This window comes from Porites lutea, chromosome 1 (genome assembly GCF_958299795.1).
Source record: "Porites lutea chromosome 1, jaPorLute2.1, whole genome shotgun sequence".
Lineage (NCBI taxonomy): Eukaryota > Metazoa > Cnidaria > Anthozoa > Scleractinia > Poritidae > Porites > Porites lutea.
The window spans coordinates 47,507,421-47,534,041 of record NC_133201.1 but is presented as its reverse complement, the minus strand read 5'-3'; the positions used below and the strand labels follow the sequence as shown (position 1 = coordinate 47,534,041).

General features: G+C 40.4%; 2 protein-coding genes across 2 annotated transcripts in view; one reads left to right on the top strand and one right to left on the bottom strand.

Annotated features, from left to right (window-relative positions):
* The window catches only part of LOC140939151 (protein kinase C and casein kinase substrate in neurons protein 2-like), a 9,199-nt gene extending 6,084 nt beyond the window's left edge, over positions 1 to 3,115 (bottom strand). Inside the window, exon 1 of the mRNA XM_073388713.1 lies at positions 2,682 to 3,115. Coding sequence (XP_073244814.1) covers positions 2,682 to 3,000 — 319 coding nt within the window. The 5' untranslated portion in view covers positions 3,001 to 3,115. The remainder of the gene's footprint in view (positions 1 to 2,681) is intronic.
* A 418-nt stretch (positions 3,116 to 3,533) lies between these two features.
* On the top strand, positions 3,534 to 24,692 carry LOC140953090 (protein DOP1A-like). The gene is made up of 18 exons (XM_073402590.1): positions 3,534 to 3,785; positions 5,528 to 5,880; positions 6,784 to 6,970; positions 8,042 to 8,890; positions 10,206 to 11,274; positions 12,405 to 12,631; positions 13,226 to 13,378; positions 13,802 to 13,917; positions 14,566 to 14,616; positions 15,389 to 15,804; positions 16,435 to 16,764; positions 17,256 to 18,129; positions 18,770 to 19,208; positions 20,120 to 20,311; positions 21,069 to 21,374; positions 21,773 to 22,137; positions 22,568 to 22,838; positions 23,139 to 24,692. The coding sequence occupies exons 1-18, from the start codon at positions 3,648 to 3,650 to the stop codon at positions 23,922 to 23,924; spliced, it is 7,122 nt and encodes a 2,373-aa protein (XP_073258691.1). The 5' UTR covers positions 3,534 to 3,647; the 3' UTR covers positions 23,925 to 24,692.
* The last annotated feature ends 1,929 nt before the right edge of the window (positions 24,693 to 26,621 follow it).

The window sequence follows — 26,621 nt, the reverse complement described above, 5'->3', positions numbered from 1 at the left end:
ATCAAGTAAAAAAATGAATTGTTATCAATTTACATTGCAAATTAACTTTTCCAAAGATAAACCTAGATGTCAAATCAGGTGATTAATTATTCATCACTAAAGTTCTTTATGCATTATTTAACATATAAAGTTCTATACGCAGGTCGAGTAACAAGCTCAATAATATAATTGCAGCTTAGGCCACTAAAGATTAAAGATCCCACAGACTCTCAACAATTTACAAAAAAATACAACTTGAAAAAGTAAACCTTACAACACTTACACACGAGTTTTTTCCAAAACTGAGGGGTGTTTTTGCCCGATGCCAAGACTAACCAGTATGTAAAGCCGGTGGAAGAGCATTACCCTTTAAAATTAATGAGAACCACCGCCAAAAAGTGCCACATCGATCCTGCCAGCAACAATGCAGCACATATTGATTTTTAACATGGCTGATGGCAAAGTGCTAACATAATTACTGCCGTTGTTATTTACGTGGAACAAGAAAGGGACATAGACATTTAAAACGACTGAACAGTGACTTTTATTACATTCTTCTCTAAGAGAGATGCTGTTGCAACAATTATTGATTTTAAACAAAACAAAAAAAAAACCTCATGACCAGATGAAACATCGCTCTGCAACACTCTAACTAGTACATGTGAATATGGTAAGTTAACAAACAAATGCCTTTACCCCATTAGAAAGAAACTTTCAGGGGATAAAAAGGTCAAAACCTCTCCATACAAGGTAATACCTTAACATATATACATGTACTTAATTTTGCTTTGACACAAACTTCACATTGAGAAAATAATAATTTCACGAAAGACAACTTTGTTTCTGACTCTCTTTAGTAAATAGCTTATGTTGCTAAGATATGTAATCATGTCAAAATCGACACCTGCTATAGAGGTTCTACATGTCTAGAGTTCAGTGTATATAATTGTGCCTTAAACAAAGGCGCGTGAATGATTAACTGTCAATTATCGCCAACTTTTTGTGAAGAGATGGACTACCGACTTCCAATATGCACATCAGGCTTGGACACAAAAATCCATGAAATAGAGTATTTTGATCTGTATGTTCTCAAGATATTATGCCATTTGCTCTACACATGGAAAGTTGCAAACAATGTTATGGCATTAAACTTGAGCTGAATGAAGACAGCAGGTTTGACATGTCAGGCAGGTCAATTATACGTACTGCAGAAGTTATAGATCTACAATGCTGGTTTATTTTCCTTTTCTTTTATACCTAGCCAGTATCAAGATTTGTATCAGGTATTCAAAAAGCTGAAAATACCAATAAATTGTTACAAATAGGAAAGGGAAGTCGCAGTAACATTCATGTAGTAAATTTTTATGAAATTTAGTTACAGCATTACAGCATTACAATCGCCTGAAAAGGCAAAAAAATATCTTTATAACATAGCGCGCGTGCTTGCCCTATATAAGTCCTATTGAGCCACTATGAACAAAATCTTTATTTACGCACGCCCGTGCGTAAATAAGATGACGTAAGCATTTTGTTTTACCTGGCTGCAGAGTTGTCGTCTGTTAAGCTGCAGTGCAGTTTTCCTTCTCTTTAAAATATGGAAGAAACCAGCGAAGAACTGCCCGATTTTTCTATCGGCATTGACCTTTTAGGTCCTGATCCAACAAGCAGCAAAAATTGAGCCGAATTAAAAAAACTCGCATGTTGCGCGTTTCGCAAATTTGTTGGAAGACCAGCTGCAGCAAATTTTGGCCGAAAGACATTCACTGGGAACAGAACAGACACCAACTGGTCATCAACAACATTAAGAGGTTAAATTTCCGTTTTTATTGTTGTTTTTAAATTTGTTATACACTTTTGTTATCTGCGGACAATCCGACTGAAGCAGGAAGATTTCTCTGGCAATAAGAACACAAATTACACAAGAAGACATAAATTTATTACTCACAAAAACAACTGCTGCCAGGTCTTCTCAAGAAGCCGTAATGACCAGCCAATGTTTGTAAATGAATATGAGTTTAACGAAGGATGACAGTCGTCTTCGCTAAAAACATGTTTTCTGGATTTCGCCGAGCAAAACGTAAACATCTTTTCAGCAAATCCAAACCATAGTCCACGACTTCTTACGAACATGTTAGTATTTTAACTTTAGGTGAACTTTAAGACTCTTTTACCCTTGTTTCTGCTTAGTTTCCATTGATCGTTAACGAATAAAGAAGCAAATTTTCTTTCTCAGTTTTACAGAAAAGCTACAGAAAGAATATTTTCATTTAAACTAGATGATTGTGGAGTGTTCGTAATCAGCCAATAGAAGCGTTTGTTATTGTGTAGCGCGTTACGAGAATTTTGTAGTTAATCAAAAAGCAAGCATTTTTGTCAGCTATGTTATAAAAGAATTTGCTCATGCTTTTAGCTGTGCGTATATCGAGTTATGGATGCACTTGGGAAGTTTGGAGAGCACTCAAGAAGCTAGAGTTGCACTCGGCTATCGCCTCGTGCAACTCTTACGCATCTTTCGTGCTCTCCAAACTTCCCGCGTGCATCCATAACTCGATATACGCACGCTAAGCATGAACAAATTCTTAATTTTCTGTCGAGTAGTTTTTGGCGGTATAACAGAGAAAATAACAAAATGTAAAAAGATTATGCACAAGAAACCTTCTGTGTAATCTCCTTGACTACATCAGACCTTTTATATGACTTACCTTCAAGCTTTGTGGCGTAAAGTCCCTCAATTTCTGCTCTCTCTGCCAAAAGTTTTAAAAGGTCATCACACAACCTGGCGCCATCGTCAATACGCTTGACAGTTCTCTTGTAGCTATTAACATCCCAAAAATTAAACCAAGATGATGAAACCGTCGCCGGATCTGGCAAGGTTCCATTAACTGTGTTTTCATCCGCGTTTGCCCTGCGGTTATCGTTTCGATCTTCGATGTCTTGGATCTTTGGATAAATTACGGAGTTTGATCCTTCTGCAGAGTTTACTGTCCCCGGTAAATTGGCTACTTCATCTTCACCCTCCATTGCTTTAATGATGACGATTAATACTTTGTTTTACAAGAAGATCGATGTTTGCACTTGCGTCAACGTGAGCTAACAAAACGGTTTCCAATCAACATTAAAACAAAACCTGATAAAATATTCCTCCAAACTTCACTAACTGAATATTGTTTTTTTTATGACCTCTCGGTATCCTTAAGTCAGCGGATGCACTCTACAAAACAAAACGCTTGGTAACCTCTCCAGAATATTTCTGGCCAACATGGCGAACGCGAACTCAGAACAAAAACCGGAAAACGAAATGGAAAAAGAAAATTCTTGGTAGCTTTTGTGTCCACCGTCAACAGATGCTTGCCAAATGCTATCGAGGAAGGAGTCATATCCTACTGCTGAATTGTCATACTAGTGAAGGAGCCATCGAGGCAGAGTTCGAATCATACATCGTATGACGTCACCTTTTTAATTTGTGGACATTTTATTTTTTGGACCGTAACTATGCCTGGATATTTTCTCACACGTCGCTTCAACAGCATTTTACCCTGTAGGATCCTGATGATCTTTCAAGATTAAACTATATTTTACTATTTGCTTCACAATTCGATTGACGAGAACCTCTGTGTTCTTCCAAGTCTCATAGAGGTTTTAATGAGATGTTTTGATCACTGATAATCATGAATGTCGAGGAACTGGAACTCTTATCTGACTCTAAGTACCGACAATTTGTCAACGCTATCGATAAAGCACTAAAGAACTTTGAGTACTCCAGTGAATGGGCAGACTTGATTTCTGCACTTGGAAAACTAAACAAGGTAATTTACAGACCCGAATAAATTATAATTATGCTTGTGCTTGCACACCGTGCAATTATTTTTAATTAAAACTTAAAGCGAAACAAATAGATATCGTATTTTATTTCCCTAATAAGTCAGTCGTAATAACATAATCAGGAAAGCATACAAAAAAAAAACATGTATATTGAGCAGTTTGTGAAATGTTATAATTATTATTTCCGTTTGTAGTTTTTTTAAATCTAATTTTATACGCCTGCCCAATTGTATAAAACCTTTGCATTTGCACATTATTCCTCCACTACATCCTTTGAGTCTTAGATTATATTATAGATCTGTGGAATTAAAGTGACGTATTTTCTTAATAGAAAACATTTATAATTTTTATATTGTATAAAAATTATACTGCATTTTCTACTAAAGCCTGCCCTTTTAATTAGATAATGTCTGTCATCCTGTCTGTTGTAAAGATAGGATGAGAATTGTTGATGGAAATGATAGAATGTTTTGCTTACAAAATGGTATCGTTAATTTGTAAATAATTTAAATATAAGCATTTTTCCTATACATGTCCTTGATAATCATCAAGGTTTTTGTAAGTTCTTGGGCCTTAGGAAATTATTATTTTTTGTCTTGTCAAGGTCCTTGGAAAGGAATCAAAGAATGTTTCTATCTGTAGAGTTTCCTCTTTTTATAGCTCTGAGCTAACAAGTCATGTATACAAATGTAATTAGAACACAGACATTTAAGTGTGTAGCATGCAAAACCAATTTTTTTTTATCATTATTTGCAAAATAATAATGTCATCAGGTTTACAATATTCAGTATTTTCTTGTCATAGCTATGGAATATTCCTTAGGGGAAGATGAATTACATTCGTGTATTTATCTTATTTTTTTGTATGATATGGAGAATCAGAAAGTGTGGGAAAGACAATAAAATGAATGTCACACCCTTATTAGCAGATTGAACAGACAGTGGAAAAAATCAGTGGCTTTTTAGAATTGTGTACTTCTAGATTGCATTTGTAGTGACACATCTACTTTGTTTCATACTAACAAAAATTGATGTATCTTAACAAATGTTTCAAAAAATCTACTTTTTTCTGTTTTAACTATAACTGAAAATCTAAATCTTGGTACAATTTTGGCAGCTGCCAGATTTTTACAGAAGCACTATTCTCTTAGACAGCCACTCTTTGGTGCTTAAGAGACTTGAGGAGCAAACCGACGAGGAGAAACCTCGCACTGTCACCAACATTACAAGTGCTTATCATGTTAGGATTTTTTGCTAGCAGCAGTTTTCTGTAAATTATTAATTCACACTTAACTTTCCGCCATTTTTTCCTTTTTTTACTCACTTGCACTGCGACAGCCATGCATAACATTTTCCGCACCATATTTTTAAAAGCAAGCATTTGAAAAACTAGTTAAACCAGTTTATTTTAGTATTTGTGGGATAATTTTGCTTTAAGGAACCCCTTCTTAACACACAATTAGTTATCTGCATAGCAAGAAATTTAATTGTGGATTTACTGCTAATTGGAGGCTAGTTTAATCAGCTGTTGGCCTGGTCTTCTGGTGAGTTATGAAGTATTCACAGCAAATTGACTAGAGCAATTGGTTGAATACATTCGTGATATATTTAAAAGACCACGCTTGAAAGTAATGAAATGAAGCATATGTTTGTATCCAACAGTCTTTGTTTGGGCATCACCTCTCTTGACTCTGTGATTAATATTAATGTTACTCCTTCTATTTTAGGTTTTACAGAATCATACCAAATTCAAAGTGCTTCCCAGAAAGCTTACTATTGGCAAAAGATTGGCGCAATGCATGCACCCCACTCTGCCAAGTGGTGTGCATCTCAAAGCACTGGAGACATACGAGCTCATCTTCACACGCATCGGCCACAAAGGACTGGCACAGGATTTGTTCATATATAGTGCTGGACTTTTTCCTTTACTTGGAAATGCTGCTATGTCTACTAGGCCTTTGTTGATGACTGTGTATGAGAATTATTTCCTTCCACTTGGTAAAGCATTGCTTCCTGGATTATCAGGACTGTTGCTTGGCCTTTTACCAGGGATTGAGGAAGGATCTGAATATACAGACAGGTTTGTTGAATATGCTTCAGTCATCAGAAGGCTCCCAATAATGATTTTATCCTTGCCACTAAACTACCATTAAGCTCATCAGGGGCTTAGCCAGCCCATGGACCTGTAGGCCGGAGCCTACAAATTTTTGGTTAGATCATTCTACCGCTTGTAATAGGTTATGCATTGTTGGGTTGAGCTAAAAGGCTTAAGAGGTCAAAGTGTTTGTCAGGTCAGACTAGTCATGCGTGCAATTTTCAGGATATGTGGATGTGAAAGTCAGTCATGCCTACATATAGTATTGAAAAGCTGGCTACACCCCTGCTCATCAACAAAGATTAGCAGGGAGAAAGTGCCCAGAGAGGCTTGTGGAGAGAAGAACAACAGCCAACTGCAGTGCATGACAATCCTATTGTTGGCATCCACCCAGGCATCATCACCTTTCTAACTAAACTAGTGCAATACCAACTTTATAATTAGCATATACTTATCAAAGGGAGGACGGGGTAGGGAGGAGAACACTTGTTGAACAAGACAAACATGAAGCGACATGAATATAATGGCCTGACCTCAAGACCCCTGTAAAGCTAATTGAGCACCCTCAATATCTCTCAGCAGAGATGCCCAGCAATGCCTTAAAACATAAATACATGTAATATTAATGAGCAGATTTAGAGAAGGGATAAATGAACTTACTGTTTGTGTCTAAGTCTAAAGCACTCAATTAAACCTCGTGTTTTATTAAGCTTAAAAAAGTACCCAGCTCAGTCTTTCAATTTTTAAGTGTGCAAGTTGTACTCAATCAATAATATTATGAGGTGAAACTACTGTAGATGTTATTTGCTGCCCCAGTGGATCTGCATCTCTGTTCATCCCTGGAAATTTTGATGGTGTAATTTGCCTTTCATAATCCTCCACTCATAGGACAATTTCATTATTGGGATCCTTCAGTGAGAACACAGACAAGAAGATTTTCTACACAACATTGTGGCGATGTATTTATTCATCACCTGGCATCCGCTTACCAGGCATCACCTTTATAATGACAAGGCTGAACAGAAAAGGAGTTGGAAACCAAGAGTATCTGTTAGGAAATGACCCTCCTCTTTTAGTAAGTGTTATACACTGCATGTATCGACCTGTATTACTCTCTGAGAGGGGTACAAAATGTATTGAATGGGCGAGGATGCTGGACATCTCAGTTAGGGGTGTAAATTGCAGATTTTGGTATCACTTAGGGTGGCTTGGACAGTAAGCTTAGATTTTGGCCTCTACTAGTCTCCTTCGCAGCCACTCGGGGCGGAGTCACAGGATGGGGAGCATTGCGTGACTCTGGGCGAAGCGGCTGCGAAGGAGCCTACAATCTTGGTCAGAATTGAACGGAACAGCAAACCCCATACCCACCCCAACCCCCAACCCCCCACCCCCCCCTCTAATCAAGGATGAAGCCGCACAAAAGCCAAAACGCGCCATTTATGTATCATTGATTTCGGGGGAGGGGTATACAAATTTCCCATCTATTTTGTCCACGATTGTATTCCTCTACAGGTATCTTTTAAGCTCTGCATTAAGAAGCAATGAAATCGGAAGAAAAATGAAGAAAGAAAGCAAAAAGAAAAAGCACTAAATGACAATGCTTTTGTCACAACTATAGATATACCAGGGCCTTTATTTAGATGTTCGTGTTAGAATGGTATCTTTTAGAGGTCAAATAAAGCTTGAGCCATCCCCTGATTGGTCTCCTTTCGGAGTTTAATTCCAATTTTGTCCACAGACTCAAAAGTTAGTATAGACTTTCTCAAAGCCCGTTTCCGGTTTTTGTTGGTGTAGTTAGTAAGTTAGTACTACCCTAGTAAATAAATAATGCCAAGTGAAAATACTGCTGAATGGGTTTAATTTGAAAGGTCGCGTGACAGGAATTCACTCTACGTTGATAAATGACTCCAACATTCTATCTGTGAGGGAAAGGTTTAGAATGCTGAGAATTTTAAGAGGGAGTTAGTGGGTCCAGAGGAGGAAAAAGGTAAAAAAAAAGTGGTGGCTTAAGTTACAAAGCCTTCGTTTAGTTCATAGTTAAACGGTGGAATGTTATTAAACAACTTAAAAGTCGTTTGACTTCTCTTTTATCTTCTTTCTCAGTATTTTCTTCAGTCTTGATTAACCTATTTACTTTTTACAATAGGTACAATCACTAAGTAAGGCCCTAGGAGACAGCAGTCTTCTTGTCCAGCGGAATATACTGGACTTCCTTCTGATTTTTCTTCCGGTGGACACTTCTTACCTCTCATCCAAGGAAAAGATCACGCTAGTGGCGGCTGCATTAGAAGTCTTATTACGAAGAGACATGTCTTTAAACAGACGCCTTTACACTTGGTTACTGGGATCAAATGCGAAGAAAGAATCGTTGTCAAGAACCGATAGTCTCAGCGATGCGGACCACGAAGGGCCGATGGAGACCTTCTTCAGCTTGCACTCGAAGCCGCTTTTAATCGAGGCTGTAAGGAAAGTGTTTCAGAGTAAATTTAGGTTTGATAAAGGAGACTCGAATGGAGCTAAGAAAGCGCAAAGACTGGCGGTATTAAAACCATTTCGATTGCTGAGAAGTCTTATGGACAAGCCTGAAATCGGCAGTGCGATCGTGGAAGACGTTCTGCTTGATGTTTTTAGGGCACTGTACAACTATTGCAACGTGCTGAAAGAAAATGGAGCGGATGTTGAAGAAAATGACCGTAGAGATTCTGTGGAGAGCACTCACCTCGAGACGAGCACAACTGACTCGTCAAAGATGAAACTCATAGATGAACTCATCAAAACAGCAAACTTGCTTTTCAATTCTTTTGAACCTTATTTTATGTGGGAGTACTTTGCAAAGTTGCTCTCAGATTGCGATAAACAATCACTGACATCAGATAAAGTTAATGGCGTTGACACAGATCACTGCACCAGTAACGGATTTTGTGCTAAACCTACCTCGACAAGCTGTTCGGAAATTTTTCGCTTGACGGATTTTATTCTTGATGTTGTCACTCTTGTAAGTATAATTTTTTCCCATCTCATTTTCTTTCTTGACGTAAAATTCCGAAAATAAGCAATACAGGAAATTGTGGTCAAGGTTTCTTTTATTCTAGAAAAAAAAGAAAATAAACTTAACGACGATAATGGCGAATTACGTAAAGATGGAGGGCCGGATAAAGATATCTTTTTTTGGATGCAATAACGACCGTAGAATCATCCCAGAGAGCAATAATGCCTGTTTTCAGTAAAGTTCAGATATAACGCTCAATCTGATTGGTTTAAAAAGCACTTAGGAAGTGGCTGGAGCACTCAAGAAGTAGGAGGAAACACTAGACTACGTCTTGTGTTTGCCCCTACTCTTCTTTTGTGCTCTTTCCGCTTCCTGCGAGCCTTACAACAGATCAGAGCACTGTCAGGGCTTCTTTATTTTTTAAGAAAACCACGTGACATTGCTTTCATCCTATCGATCTATTGGCGCGTGCAAAGATGGCGTGTATCACGAATAAGGTCCGTTTCCAAACATAAGCCCGGGGGACTTATGTACTGAGGAGCTCAATAAAGAAAGTGTTTTTACCTCTCGCATTTGAGGGGCTTTTATTCAGAATTTCACAATCTGCCAAAGTTTGGTGATGAAGTTAATGTGGAGTCCACTGACAGTTTTGAGAAACATGAACTTCTATAATGTCCTTTATGTCCCATGCTCAGAGCATGAGAGGCAGAAAACAATGCCTTCGTTATTCAAACCCGTGACATATCTGGAAGCTATTGGGCGCTCAATCTCGACTATCTAATCCGCGAGAGTTTTTCAAAAGCTTCCCTTTCCTACTCAGTTTGTGTAACTGCAGAGGCGATAACGCATCAAATGAACACTCAGTGGCTTGGAGGACTGGCTCTCGTAGAAAGCTACTGAGACTGCTGACTAGAATGAAAACTGATATGCTCATGGTTTACGCGTAGCAAGCTGTGTAGTTACATAAAGATTACGATGTGTAAAGTGGAGGAAACGACTTGGAAGAGAGAGGATTCGTTTAATCGTACCCTCACGATAGTTAATTACTACTTTACTTAGTTTACAGATAAATAGTTGACTTGTCTTTCAACATGAAAGCATAAAGGTTTGTGACTAAACAGGGTTGCCTTTAGACTCTCTTCTGTTTAAAGGCCAGGGCGCTGAGCACACAACTGTAAAAGGACATGTTGTCGAGTTAGTGTTGAAGGTCAGAATTTCCCATCAAATAGACCCAGGCCGAGGGTATTGAAATTGACCTAATTGGTAAGTGTCAAGCCTCTGTTTTTTTTTCTGTCTGTTGACTCTTTTCTTTCTTATGTAGGAGGCTGATTTAGAAATTCAAACGGAGCACTGGCCAGAACTTCTGCGGAGGATAACAATTGAAATGACCAAGAGATGCGAGACAATGACTCTAGATGATGTCAAAGAAGGAATCTGTTTATCCTCCAAACTTCTGTCCAAGGTGATGCCTTCCATGAAGACTGTAGATACACAAGAACCCAGTTCAAGTAAAGATCAGAGAAAGGAATTGGAAGGCTCTTCAGAACACGAACTGAATGAATGGAGCGTTATTGAGTTGGAACCTCGCCCTGATGGTGACAGTAACAAGATTCCCCCATTGGAAAGCTCTGAAACGGTTCAAAATGGAATTACCAAAGAAGAGGTGGAAAAAGAGAAGGTATCAGTTGAAAAGGAGGCGGATACTACAGCAGAGGGCGATGGCCAGGAAAACGATAAGTTGGAAGATACTCAGGAGAGTCTTGACGAATGGAGTGATTTCAATGAGACTGATCCGAATTTCCGATCAAGTGAGGTAGAATCTAGTGAATCTTCTAATGAGCTGTCTACTTTGGACAGTAAAACTGAAATCAGTGAAAAAAGTCACTTTCACGAGAGCAAAACTGTTGGCAGAGGTGGCGCAGGAAAAGCGCAGGTTCAGCAGCCCTTTCAGTCTTCTTTAATTCAAGCCTGCGTGAAATACTTCCAGGATTTCTTCGCCCGATTTGTGATGGAAAGAGTGTTGAAACGCCTCAACTCGCTTTCTGTCGACAGTGTGAATTCTCTTGGAGTTAGAAGCAAACAATGCTACACGGCAGTGCGAGCAAGTGGACTTATCAGCGAAAGCACGTGGAAAGAGCTTGATAATGGCAATCACACTGCAAGGGAGAAACAGGAAGAGAGTGCTTGTCAAACAGAAGCGAGTCTGAAGGCCAGAAGAAATGTGGTTGGACCAACTATGCTTGTGTCATCCTTTAGGTCGATGCAGTCGTCTAGGAAGTGCGCAGGGGCATTTGTAGCCGCATGTAAGCTGTTGCTGGAATTGTCCTGCTTTCCAGTTTGTTCTGCAAGAGATTCAGATTCAGAAGAAATCACAACTGACCAAAACGAAGGTACAGTTTTCGTTACACGCTTTAAGTATTCCTTACTAATTTTTCCGTTGTTTATTGCACCTTCAAGAAACAACTTTTGCGGAAAATGTTTATTGCGAGACCTTAATATAGAAACTCTTTGCTTAATTGAATGTCGTTGGCAATCAAAGAAGTTATATTTTCGTGTCTTTCGAGTTGTTTTCCGCACAATACCTTGGAAGATAAATTATTTGGTACTTTAGTTAGAGAAGAGCAGTTCGTGACCAGAACTTACAGGCTTTTTTTCTATTTAGTGAGTTACGAAGTAGTGTTAAAAATTATGAAACTGTACACTCACAAAAGGCTTGGCTCCCGATCAAGCTTTAGAAATTTACGCCAGGAGCAGAATATTTGAAATTACTCTATTCTTCGTTGCATAAGTACACGATAATAAGCCGCGGCAAATGCGAGTACTTTAGGGTGATTTGTTTTAAGGAACGTTTGACGGTGGTTGCTTAAGCGCAGTCAAAACGAATTTCAATTTAGCTAGTTGTAATATTGACGTGCATTGAGCGTTTTAGCATGAGGTTAGTAAAGGTAAAGACACACAAGAGCCAAAGACCCAAACGCGCGGAGCTTATCCCGGTTTCCTTAGCATGAAGCATGCCTAAGAGTATTGTTACTCCCCCCTGGACGGGAAGTTACTCCATCGCAGGGTTACCCCCCAGTAGTATGTCGCCTGTACCCATTTATACACCTGAGTGAAGAGAGACAAAGTGGAGTAAAGCTCCTTGTCTAAGGAAACAACGCGACGGGCGAGGCGTGAGCCCTGGAACTCCAGACCTGGAATTCGAGGTGTTAACAGCTCGGCCACACACGCCTCCGCTTTCACATGACGTTACTTGGGCCGTATTGGTGTTCCAAAAAAATATGACGGCGGCCATGTTGGTTAGCCAAGCTTATCCTGTGGGAGTTGAACTTTTTTCTGATGTAGACTCTTTCTCTTGTTCTGATAAATTTGCATAACTGCTGGCCACCTCTGTAAACAGTTTAAAAAGGCACATGGCACACGGACTCCAAAAGCTGTTACATGTATCTGTTTAAAGCGAACCACTTGTATCTAGATTCAGAGATTTAATAAGCTCCCTTTGTTTTTTGTTGCTTCTTTTCAGTGTCCACGCTTCCAGAATGGTTGCAGTCGTTAATCATGTGCTGCTTTGAGGTTGACGACTTTGACATTCAAAGCTCGGCCGTCGGTACGCTTTTGGATCTCGTCAACCTAACGTTGTCTGTGGCGGCTGGTCACGCCAATGGACCCAAGCCCTCTGCGCCAGTGGTAGTCATCCCAATGATATCCCAGCAATCTTTGGGGGTCATTGAGAAGTCTGAATTGTACGAGGTACAGTTTGGAATTGTTTGGAATTCGCAAAACGTTTGAGCACACAGATAATATTCGTTTATGCTAAACGAAACATGCATTTGCTTGAAGGTTTTTAATATGGCTGTAATGTAATATGTAATTTTTAGAGCGCTGTAGTCAAGATCATAACGCGGAGTCCAGCACCTCGCTTGAAGAGAGAGGTGTTTCCCAATCGAGCGTTAGGCGTTTACGAGTTCGCTTTCTGGAGACTAAAAGGGGTTTTTAGTTTTGTCTCTCGGTGGCAAACCGCCGATCATCGCATCTTTTCAGTTGAGATCAGCAAACCATACATACAAGACGAGCCTCGAACAGAGTCTGCACCTCTCTTGAAAAAGTATAGAAATCTGCAAGAACACAAGAAATCGCACAGAATATAGACCAAATCTGAACAAAAGGAAAAAAATCATATTTTTTTCTGTTATTTTTAAAATTTCCAAACGCAGTATCGCGAGATCACTTTGCAACCTCATCCAGGTTTCCTACTGATCTTGAAAACCCTTGAATTATGGGTCATAACCATAGAATCGTCATAGTATGGTAACCATCTAAACATGTTTATTGTATGATTGACAGGTCATAGCAGAAAGTCTTTGGGACCATATTGGAGAGGACACAACCCAGTTTCACCAAAGGATCGTTGAGTTGTTTCTTCAGCTCCACAACTTGACGCCTTCTCCATCACTTTGTGCAAATGTCATCGGCAATTCACTGGTGGATAATAATAAGGTTCGCTATAAGCACTGATTATGTAAAAAATCAAAATCAAATCAATTTTATTTAAGCTCGATAGCGTGAGGAGTGGTTGCCCAATCTCCCGAGCCAGGGGCTCATGTATTAAACGCTCGAGCATTCCGGATCGAATTGGAATTTAGAAATGTTTGTTTTTGCGGAGAGGGGAAAACCGGAGTACCCGGAGAAAAACCTCTCAGAGCAGAGAAGAGAACCAACAACAAACTCAACCCACATATGACGTCGAGTCCGGGAATCGAACACGGGCCACATTGGTGGAAGGCGAGTGCTCTCACCACTGCGCCATCCCTGTTCCCCAGGGAGTAATGGTCCTTTTCTTAGAGTCAAACTTCCCAAGCAATTTGTTTAGCTTCTGCTTTCTTTGTAGTCACTGTAATCATTGATCTCTTGTGGTTGCAGGAGCTTTGCTTACAAGGACACTGGAAGTTTGCTTTGTTCTGGCATGTGGCGAGGAATGTTGTCATCCAGGATTCTGGTCGATCACCAAGGCTCGGAGAATTTCGTACTCTTGACAGGTAAAACTTGTTTTATACTGCAAAAGACGGCAAATACTGAAAAATGCTGCTAGTATACGTAGGATCTATAACAAATTTACTTAGCTGAAAAGTACTAATATGACAACAAGGCAGCAAAAGCTGATAATCCGTAGAATAAAGTAGTTTTTCAAGAGATCATCGTGACGTAAATAACCCAACAGAGCAGTACAGTACAGCAAGATAGCCATTTTGTCCTCCTTTAGACTCGTCAAGATTCGATGGTGAATTGAATTCTGTCACTTCTCTACAACTGAGGGATCCAAAGAAAGACAAAACCGCTTTCCTGCTGTGCTGTTCTACTCTCTTTAATGATTTAGTGCATCTTTATGTTCAGTTGCATTAAGTGTTTTTTCATCAGCCGTACTGCTTAGTTTGTTACATGGTGCCTTTTCATGCAGTAGTGACTTAAGAGAGAGCTTTCACTCTGTTACGTGTTGGGACACGTAGATATACTTTTTAGCAACTACTATAATTTGCAGTCTGTCTACTTTGAATTGAATATAAATAACATTTAACTAAGGTACTGTTGGAAAATAAAGAGGCAGGTTGAGCCAAAAACACCCCCTATTTCAGGGCTTATGCTAAGTGGGTAATCGCTACTCCTAACCTGTACAATTTTTTTTTCAGAGCGCTGTTTATTATGCTTGATAGTCTACAAAATGAAGAACCAGAAATAAGGTAAGTTGACTAGTTGCATATCTTGGCCAATTGAAAAAAATCCCTATTGTTAGGAGAAAAAATGTAAGGTTAAGGCACTTCGTTTATTAATGAATTTGCATACTCATCTATGCTGGCTGTAATGTTAATTAACCATTTGCGGATAACACCCTTTTTGATCTTCACAATTTTTCACATAATCCTCAGTGTCATCCGATAATTGCTTTTTATCCTTCGCGGGGCACACAAGTACCTCTTCTGAAAATACTGCTTAATAACTGTCACATGCCTAAAGAACTAAAGCTGAGGTAGTGATGAGAGCACTCGCTTCCCACCATTTTGACCCGAGTCGGCTCAAATCCGCGAGTTGACACCATACGTGGATTGAATCTCTTTTTAATTCTCACCCTTGACGGGACCCCAGTAATGTAGGAACTACTGGAATGGTGTTTTCTTATTGGTCGCAGAAAACAATAACACATCATTGTTTATCATTATTTCCTATTGTTTCACGGTTAGGGTATCGAACCAATTGGCTTTTACAGTACAGCAGCCATCCATTTTGTCCTCCTTTAGACACGTCAGAGATTCGATAGTCAATTGAATTCCGTCACTGCTATATCTGATATGGTAAAGGGAAAGTCGCTATTTAGAATTAACCGTTCAAACCATTTCTTGTTTCATTGATTGATTGATTGATTGATTGATGGATGGATTGATTGATTGATATTTATTATTATTTTGTGCGAGGCGCTGAAACTACTCATTCATTAAAATTGTGCTTTCTTTTCAGGGTACTCACACAGCACTGGCTTGCTCACGCCCTACAGCACGGGGATCTGGGACGAATCGTCGACCCGCTTCTTCTCTTACTTCTTCATCCAATCACTGCACGAGTCTCAATTCACTATCTGTACGCTTTATTGGGTACCAAAATGTTCATAAAACGTCCTGCAACACAAGGAACGGAAACGCTTGCTAACAATGTAAAGAATATTAAGAAAGAAAACGGAGTTACAGCGGCTGGTAGACAGAACAACAAAATAGCGATCCGAAAACCCGAGCATTCGTCGGGGAATTCTCGGGGATCAGATGGTAGCAAATCTGCTAGTCCGAGTAAGCCGAGCGAAGCAGAACATTTGACGGACACTGACGGAGATGGAGCAGAGGCCGACGACGAAAACGAAGAAAACGAGCCTAAGAAAGATGGTGTGTGAATCTCCTATCGCCGAATTTCTTATTCGTCGTTTGCTTTAGTTAATATCACTGTGTTAGTTCGGAGTATTTTGTTTATGCTCGGCTCTGTTTTGCCTGGTTTAACGGGTGATGTGGAAACGCGCAAACTTCTCGATTTCTTCCTAACCAAGGCCGATAATTATCAGCGTTAACTGGGTCTGTGTCTGATACTTGTGCTTATGCCCGCTGCCGATAAACCATCACCCAGTGTGCCCTTCCGGTATATTGGGGGAGCGAGCGTGGCGGAGTGGTGAGAGCACTCGCCTCCCACCAATGTGGCCTGGGTTCAAATCTGTCGAAGCCATATGTGGGTTGAATTTGTTGTTGGCTCTCTCCGTTGCTACGAGAGGTTTTTTCCGGGTACTCCAGTTTTCTCCTCTCCTCGAAAACCAACATTTCCAAATTCCAATTCGAACTGTAAAGGCCGACGAAGAACCATTTTTTTTGGATGTGCTGAATCATCATCATCCATCATCATCATCATCATCATCATCATTATCATCATCATCATTAGTATTATTGTTAGCAGTAGTAGTGGTAGTGGTAGTGGTAGTGGTAGTATAATGATTAATTCATTTCACGCGAGTTCATTCTACTTTTCAGTTGCAGTAAATGAAAAAGGCACTACGCCAAGCAAATCTCCTCCGCAGTCACCACCTCCAGATAGATCTTTAGTACATCCCTTGGATCAACATAAACTGCTGTACATCTTACGTTATGACTATCAGCTCATTCTGTACGCGTTTAGTACTCTTCAAATCATTCTGTCACGTGCTCCACACCAGTTTGTTTGCGCCTCGTCTTCCACCAGCATCAGTTCATCCAACACTCCTCACCAGGACAAAATCAAAGAACTTCTCGTTCGGCATCGGCGGTCCTTACTCGGAAAGGGATTTTATGGTGCGTTATACGACAGTCCAGTTTCACCTTCAGGTAAGTACAGTGCTAATGGATGCTTTGGTATTCATTCAGTTTTTGGTGAATTCTTTTTCTTAGCTGAAACTGGTAAGGCAAGCAATGGTCACACAAAACACTTCCGCGGTACCCCCCCCCCCCCCCCCCCCCCCATCCCAATGCCTTACGCATGAGCACCGTAAGAATCAACAGCTACCACCAGTGTACCAGTGTTCACTATATCCGCTCAGACAGCAAAGGGTATATTGTCGATGAAGCGTGAGAAACATTTGAAAGGTGCCATCTTCTTAAGTTTTGGCCTTATGATGACATTTCTTTAAAAAAGTAGTAGTACTTGGGAATGCTGATGAAGCATAATTAGGCCAATATACTTGTTCATGGGTAGCATTGGCTGTCTGTGGGAGATCACCCTCATTTTTAGGCCAATCTGAGGTCCGCAACACCAAGAAGGGTTTTCTGGAGACTGTAGACCCTAGAATGTTCACTCGTGATATTTGGTTTGTTTTCAGGGCCCTCTCACAGTGCACGACTCTTTGGTGGCCCTTTGCTTTATCTGAAACCAAGCACTAGCAAGTACCTGGAAGTACTTATCTCCGTGAGTTTGTACTTCATCAGGAGCGAATATTCCAGTCACCTGAATGTACAGTCTGATGATGTTGATGGTAATATACAGGTGCAAATAGCCAGCGCCGAGCTGTTGCATAATATTATGTGGCAGTTGGTGGAAGTAGTCAAAGAGAGCGGAGCCGGTTTCGGAACGTACATCAGTGACATGTTTTCGCGTTGTAAAGTCCAAAAGGCCTTGCTTCACTGTCTACTGTCTATACTGTACGAAAGAACTGGGGTTAGAGGTACCAGTTTCGTTAAATCTCCGCCGCCAAATTTCAAGCCCAGTCAGCTCTACGTCAGTTCGGAAATCAGCAAATCACAGGCTCGAGCTCTTCAAGTGAAACTCCTCAAACTGTTACAAGCCATTCTTATTCTTGAGTCCAATATTCGCACCGCTGTTGCTATTTCCCAAGACAATCCAGGTGGGCACGGGACGCCGCCTACGAGCAAACCCGAAAGCCCAGCGAAGGCTGCCGACGAATTGAAAGTAACGCAGTCGTCCCATCGATATATCCCGGGAAAGTCTTTGGCAGAGCAAGGCATGCTATTGTCAGCGGTTCTTCACGGTCTCAGACACGATGAACGTGATATGCATTATGAGTGGCTGCAGTTTGTGGTGACGTGTTTGTCACACATGGGCTTGGTGTTACGCGCGTGGGTGGTGGCTGTTGCTGAGCAAATCTCTCGGATTCTTGAGGGATTGACGACTGTGTATTGTAAAGACAAGGATGTGAGGTTTACCAGGAAAGACACCAACGATGAGTCGGGAATAAGGTACACAGGATTTCTAGTATTTGCATAGCGTGCAGGTTTTCCGAGATATGACACTTTGAGAAGCATATGAAAACGGCTGTTTTGGTCCTCCGTAAATTTCACCTTTTGCCTAACCTGTATGCTATGCAAAAATATCTACGTAGGCGAAAAATGGCGTTGATTAGTATGCGACTGTAAACGCAAACATCTTTGAGATGTTGAAAGAAATGATAACGATGCTTCAAAAGCGGGCGCGCGCCATTTCAGTCTTCCAAATCATTTTAGACAAAACACAGTACGGTTTCCCCTTCAATGAAACAAACACAAAAAGCCGCAGCAATCTAAAACAAACAAATTACGTGTCAAATCGGCACTCTAAATTCCTAAGGAACCCATGGACGCTTTGTTTTCAATTGATTTATCAGTCTTGTTTTTTAGTTACTATGTCCCTCTGATAGTGAGCCTCACTCCCATGTTCGACTCACAATAGAGGCATCAGGTGTTGACTCTAACGATCTGCCAGGGCGTTGTGCCTTCTTGTGGCTCTTTTTCGTCAAATTATGGCATGACACGTAAAAAGAACTCCAAGTAAATTCCGTTGTGGAGTCCAAATTTAGAGTGTGTAGAGAAATGTAATTAAGGATTCAAGTTTCTTCTACAGGCGAACTGAGACAGAGAGTTCCAACGTACCCCCGGACTATGTCATTACCTTATTGGAAGGTCTCCAGTCCATATGCCACTACTGCTTGCGTGACAATACGACTCCCTCATCTCCAGTCCTCTCACTGAAGCCTCGGATCGGTCGGTCCAACTCTAGCCCGTCTGTGAATACTGAAGCAGTTCAGTCGAGTGCAAGCTCTGTGCAGATCTTCACCAATTTGCTGCACGCATTTTCAGTACAGTCCGCTCCAGCCTCCGATGTGCCTAGCGTGGAGGCACCTAAGCACATCTTGGACGCGCGGGAAGGTTTACTGAGCATTTTACCCAAGATACTCTCCTCACTTTTTTCGGTATGGAGCACTTGGAGCCCACAAAGAGCAGATTCGTCTGGCCAGCGGTTACCCTCCGAACTGCCGCTGAACTTGATGGGGTCTCCAAAGGTTTGCTTTAGTTTTCTTTTTCCATAGTAAAGTTGGGTTACATGTTTTGAGAGATAAGAGAAGTCATTTTACACAGCAAACACCCGCGAATAAGAACCTCCTTTTTTAATTTGTATAGGTAATAGCATGATTTGTATAGATAATAGAATGATGTGTAGTGATATTTGGCATAAATACCACAAGTGATATTTCAAAATTGATATACTTAATTTCACGAGCCGTCAGGCGAGTGAAATTTGAGACAATTTTGAAATATCACAAGTGGTATTTATGCCAAATATCACATAAAAATCATGCTATTATTTGTTTATACTACTGCCCGCGAAAGGTTTGTAATTTTCACATGTAGGTATTTTAAATTAAGCTGAAATACCACTGCTCTGAGCCAATCAAATTTCAGAAATTCCTCATGTAGTAGTATAAGTAGTGATATTTGGCATAAATGCCACGAGTGATATTTCGAATTTGTTATACATTTTTTTTTTTTTGAAATATCACGAGTGGCATTTATGCCAAATATCACATATAAATCATGCTATTATTTGTTTATACTACTACCCGCAAAAGGTTTGTAATTTTCACATGTAGGTATTTCAAATTAAGCTGAAATACCACTGCTCTAAGCCAATCCAATTGCAGAAATTTCTCATGTAGTAGTATAATACCTTTAATACCATTCCTTTTTAGCAGTCATATCAAACACACGACACTGTTTTATGTTATTTATCTGATCAAACACCTTGATGTTCGTCGAAAACACTCACGTCGTATTTTCGTTTCTCTTCTGGGTGTCTGTCATGTCTTGTGTTTATGATGTTACTTCTTTCCACTCTAATTTTTTTTCATTATTATTATTTTATTTATTTATTTATATCATTAACCTATTTACCATTATTATTGTTATTATTTAGGCCGTGCGTCAACAGATTCTTCAGCTGCTGACACCCATCGCCATGAATCACACCATTGTGTTTCTCGCCTCTCTAGCAGACGTTTGGTACCAAAGGCGAAGACGTGAGTTATCTGGGTCCAAGAGCACGAGAGGTATTCCAGTGGCTTCCGAGGATCAGATTGTTGTAGTGGATATTGTTTATGCTATCAAGGTATACTCACAATAACATACCGTAACCTGCCGTTTATAAACCGCAACACGTGTATGCTCATCTACCTACCGTAAATTGGACAATCACATGACTTTTGCCGGGAATGTAGTTTATTTGTGGCCCGAGTAGCATCATTTGCGCCCGAGCGAAGCGAGAGTGCAAATGATGCTACGAGGGACACAAATAAACTATATGTCCCTCTTCTCCCCTAATTATTTTTCACTAACAAATGATAGACTGTATTATTTATCACGACTGTAAAACTTCTTGTGGACTGATCCAGGATGGTTTATTTCCAGCTGGAAGTTCGGATTTGTTTTTGATCTTCGGCTGCATGACCTCCAACTTCTTGTACTTGAGCTTTTCCAGTTTGTATTCTAGTTCTTTATGGAGAACTGATACCATCGTCTTTGTAAAATTAAGCCCCTCGGCTCTATTAAGCCCCCCCCCCCCCCCCCCCACCTACCCCCTTAAATGTGTTTGAAATAAATAAGCCCCCCAGAGGGCTTACTATAGAGTATTTACGGTATAGCCGATATGGCTTGGCCCTCTCGGATACAAGCCCTACCGTTTTTTTAGCCCTCTTAAAACCCCATATGGAGATTATAAGCTCTGCGCATATAAGCTGTAGTTTACGGTAATAACGTTACTTCTAATAAGTCTCTGTGGGTTTCAATCCGTGGATGGTCAAATTTTTACCAGTCTTTTGTATTCGATTACTTCCCTCTAAACTTGTAGGTATCTGCTACTTTTGCAGGCATTGTCAGTAGAAGACATGATTGACAACGTCAAACAGATCGTACGCCAAGTTGTCACAAGCAAAGATAAGACCACGCCCACTCACTCAGGCCTTGAAGTCAACATTTTGCAGTTCCTGTACGAGTACTTAACGAAAGCGTCCGAGAGTCACTTGATTCACGTTCGTTCCTCACTGTTGTCGCTTATGAAAGAGGGTCTGCAGCTGAATTTCCCTCCAGCCTTGTTTTTGCTGTTGGTCATCCTGCGGTCTTACGTTCAAAACATTCCTTTACAAGAAGATAGAAGAGTCCGCAAGGAACTACAGGTGAAAATTTGGTACACTTTTCATTAACCTTCTGGCTATCCTTTTGCATCATGTCGAGAGACGGGGGCGGGCAGCTATCATAGTGAGACTTTGGGAAGCGAGCGAGCAGAGAAGGAACTGGGGAGAAGAGATGGAAAGCACCTTCTTCCCAACTCCCTCACCGCGTTTCCTGTCTGCTCGCTCGTAATACACGCTTGCGCGCGACAATCTTGTTGAACCTTTAGCAGTAGCAGTCTTATTCTTTTAGTTTTTTGTGAAATTTATAAAAGTCGTGATTTACAAACACAGCCAGAGCGATGGTTACAAAACGTGCACAGTGTAGTGAAAATGCTACTACAGAAGGTCATTTTAATGAATAGAAAACACCTGCTATTTTTTCTCATTTGACGAATTGCTAGGACATTACTCAACGTTTGGTGGAGGCGTGTAACACCGTGGCAGGATCGTCGTTGGAAAACGCTGCCTGGTTCAGACGTACCTTGGCTGTTATTCCACAACAGGAAGTCAGTTCTGACCAATCAAGCAACGTAGATTCGGAAGTGTCTGAAGTGTCGGAAACCGAGCCTACGGTGACACCTCCTACAGCGCTCAGCAGTACCACAACTAGTAATACAAGTAGCTATAGTACCCAGGCTCTGTGCGTATTGGCCGAGGTGCTCGCTCCAGTGTTGGACATGGTGTTTGGAAGCGATGAGAAGGAAAGAATGACAAGTTTTCTTACAACTGTTATGTACAATGTCACGCCTTTTCTCAAAAATCACAGGTACGTTTAAAAATTCTCTTGAAATTCTTTCAGTGACAGTTTTAAGGTCATATTTTTGCCTTTGAATTATCATTACTGACACAGCAAGAATTTTAAGACAACTTAGGTAGAAGTCGTATCTCCATCTTTTGTGTTTTTTTTTAGAGTGGTGAATAATAAAAAAATTACACATAAAATAGCCACGGGTGTGAAAATGAAGTGACGAAGAAACTATCGTAGTTCTGTGTCAGATGCTTCTTCAATGAAACACATAAAAATCACACTTGACTCCAAGACTCCTGGGATTAAAACAATGAAATCATATTGTGGTTCAGCAATAGACACTTCCTTTGCTTTCAAAACGTCAATTCAAGTATGAATTTTATCTTTGTTGAAACTTACCTATTTATGCAGTTTGCAAAAGTAGCCGTTATTTTTATTATATTTTTAGTCCGCACAACGTACCGAGCTTTCGCGCGTGTTGCAGCCTCTTGGCCTCCCTAAGTGGTTACCAGTACACTCGCCGTGCTTGGAAGAAAGACGTCATGGAACTGTTACTGGATCCGAGTTTCTTTCAGATGGATATCTCATGCATCGGAAGTTGGCGAACGATTATCGACAATCTGATGACACAAGACAACACGTCGTTTAAAGAGCTTATGGCACGCGTTGCTGGCCTTAGTCAGAGTGCTTCTATTAACATCTTCGCTAATAGGGAACAGGTAAGGTTCTTTGAAAACTTTGTTAGAATTCAGTCAATGCTGACCAATGGGGCCTTGATCCAGGGGCCCGTTTCTCGAATGGCCCGGTAACTTTTCGAGCCCGAAATCAAATATTCAAATCGAAATATAAAGAATTACGGCGCTTCGACCTTGTTCTCGCAGCTTGCTACGCCCGCCACACGAGATAGAGAGCTTTATCCCACGCTAAGAACTGGTCCACTCATGATCCTTGTTAGTTCCGTTCATCTAGTTTATTAGTTCGAATGATTTTTTTAACATCAAATCCATTATTTTTGTTAGGAAATGGAGCAGCGTGCTCAGCACCTGAAGAAGCTTTCGTTCACAATATTCTGCAGTGAGGTGGATCAGTATCAGTATTGTCTTCCAGAAATACAAGAACGCCTGGCTGAAAGTTTGAGGCTACCCCAGTCTCCAGTCGTCCACGAGCAGATCTTCCTCTTCTTTAGGGTCCTGATACTGCGCATCTCTGCTCAGCACCTGACGCCCCTATGGCCGACGATATTTTCTGAAGTCGTTCACGTGTTGCTGCAGATGGAGAGCGACATAAGCTCCGATGCTAAATCACAGAAGCAGCGAATGCAGATTTCGGAATTGCTGCTCGGTACAAATGGATACGTGTCCTACAATCAAGAAAAATGGTTGCGACTATACCTTGCCGTTTGCAAACTTCTCGATCTTTCCCAAGCGCTACCTAGCGATTATCTATCCCAGTTCCAGTTATATCGCTGGGCGTTTGAAGGAGAGGCATATAATATGACCGCAGGGGAAGAGAAAGTGCCGGTCTTTAAACCTCACATAGCTCGCTTGGAAAAATTACTGAGGAAGAAAAGGAAAGATCAAACTGCTATCGAGGAGATTCATAGTGTTCCGGGGCAGCCATTGCTCACAATGTACCAGATCAAGTCCTTGGATCAACTTCTGCCGTTTTTTCAATGTTTGTCAAAAAAAATGTTTGCAAACTGCGCTAACACTCAAGACCAAAACATTAGTAAAAGCTCGCGTGGTAAAAGCTTGTTGGAGAGAGTTGTGGAAAGAGATTTCCTTGAGCCTCTCGTCGTTGATTAGATTAGTAAAGCCATGCAGTACCAACTACCAATAGACTACTTCCGAGTTGCCTCTTATCTTAGTTTCAAAACGAGGCTAACTGCAATGCGAAAATAGCATTTTTTTACTATTTTCATTCAGTTTTCAAACAGAAGGTTTTTTGCACACATCCGCGAATCACTTCGTTTGCTTTAGTACCAATTTACAGGACGGAGGGAAAGTTAATAAGCAAAACTTGATCAGATCTTAGCCTGACTGTGGACGCTATTGCTTTTTTTATTGGCCATTGCAACGTTGCACGGTATTCTGGGTCCAAAACGTTTCAAAAAAGAGTCTCCATATTAAGACTTATCGCAACACGGCTAGTGTTTCATTTTAGCGGGTTTATTTAAAAAATTACAATTACATAAAAGGCCAAACCGCTGAAACCAAATGTGGTTGCTTCTTTGCTTATTTTAAGTTTTCTAGAGTAGAGTGAATTTTGAGTCTTCTTCTTTCTTTTTGCTTTCATTTTAATGTGAGTTTTTGCTTTTTGAAACAGCTATTTAAATAGCCTCAGCATATTCTTAAAGTAGTGTTTGTTATTGCTCGTGTCGTTCGTGAGTATTATATTTATTGACAATGCGACTGAAATTCGAAAATCTTAAACTGAGAGTGTCTGATGGTAATGCAGTAATTAGCAATGATAATGCCCTCTTGAGGTCACTAATGTAACATTGTTATTGGATCATATATTATTAAGTAAATGAACATTGTGAATATTATAAAGATAGTTGTAAACCATTGGACCAAGGGAGATACAATGTATATCTAAATGCATAAAGTTGCGAAGAAAAAAATTCTACCATGCATATTTTTTTAAGTAATTTTTTTAAGGAAAGCTGTTTTTCAAATCTTGGCCCACCATTTCAAGATTCAGTTCTAGAATAGGGAGGTTTCACAACGACGACGGCGACAAGAACTGGATAAAAGTAATAGGTTTAGATTGATTGGCAAAATAACAACTTTGCACGTGCATCACGCTTTTTTGTAGATTTGTCTTAGCCGTCGTTGCAGTGACTAAGACACCACACAGGTACATAGAGCGGTTTTCATTTGAGTGTCGAAAAGTAATTGGTTTTGCACTTTCTACACGATGCGATTGGCTTAAAAGATTCGCGCCACCTTTTCATCCAATCAGAAGTAAAACCAAAGCCAATTGTGACGCGCTCGCATGCATTTTCCCGCGCTTTGCGTCAGCCACATGTAATTACTTCGAGTTTTGATTGGTTCAATGTATTGTCTGTGTCCTATGTGATTGGCCAGAGTAATTACTTTGGTTTTGGTTTTACGACACTCAAACGAAAACCACTCTATGGGTAAGATACGAGTAACACACGGATACGAGGACCTACAAGTAACATACGGATACATAAGGGTAAAGTACGAATACATACAAGTGACACAGATAAATCCGAGAAACCGAAGGATGCATATGAATACATACGGGTGGTAGCTAATATACACGAAAACCTGCACAAAATCTACCTTTAGTAGTAGGGAGATGTGAACAACCTTGACGAGTTTAAGAAATTGTAAATTGACAGTTGGGATTCGATCGCGAGCCAAGTTAACCTGAATGCCTCCCCACCCATCTTCGACAAGTATTGAAAGTGATCACAGGGCCGTAGCCACATGTGCGCACGGTACGCACCTGAAAAAGTCGAAGGTAAAAAATAGTAATAAAATAAGAGACAAAAGTGAATAATGAAAAAAAAAGCGAAGGATAAGGTAGATAAAAGATAACTAATTTTAAGAACACAGTTTAGCTTCATTCATAACGACGGACTGTTTATTAATAATTTTTCTTTTTACACCCGAATGTCGGCTTCCAGGAAAGAGACGTGATTCTTTTTTGGACCGAATCTTCAATGATATAAATATGTAGAGAAACGGCGGAAAAGCGCAAATAGAAAAACTGGATAGCATAAGGATTAAACGCGTTGTTTTCACTTCGGCTTGTCTTCACACTAGACGAAGTGCGGCACGAGTACATCAACTTATAATGCTTCGTCGGTCAAAAATTATGTGGCAAATAGCGGTAAAAGAATCACTCGTTTGCAAATAAAAGTCTGAGATACCACTAGATTGTTGGCGTGGGCGCTACGGTTGCACTAGCGGATTCATAAATGTTTCAGATTCAGGATTCCGGATTTATTAAATTGAGGGTATTCGGATCATTTCGCAATACTAAAAACGTATTCGTATTCCCAACAGCGAAATACACACATCGATAAAACTGAGCGGCAGTTTAGCCACGATGACGGCGATGGCAGCAAAAACAACGTAAAAAGGATTAAAGTTTAAAAAGTTAAACAACAAATTTTGCATGTGTAGCACGCTTTTTGGCACATTTCTTTCGGCCGTCCCTACACGACCACGACGTGAAATTTTCTTATGCGGCGTTGTTTGAAGGAGGTGAAAATAAACACACGGAGATGAATTTTTCTTTCTCAGTCCACGGCGCATCGCGTGGCCGTCTAAGGAAAAAGCAGTGGACATTATTAAAACTGGGAACGGGAAAATGAAAAAAAGGAACAAAACCTCCAATCCTATTAACCATTCTTTGTTTGTTTTTTTGTTTTAATTTCTCTGTTTCCCGCCGTCCCTCTGCTAGCTCCTTCCTCAATCTCAGTTCCCCTTTTATTAACAGGTATTCTGTCCTCGTTTTGCGGAAAC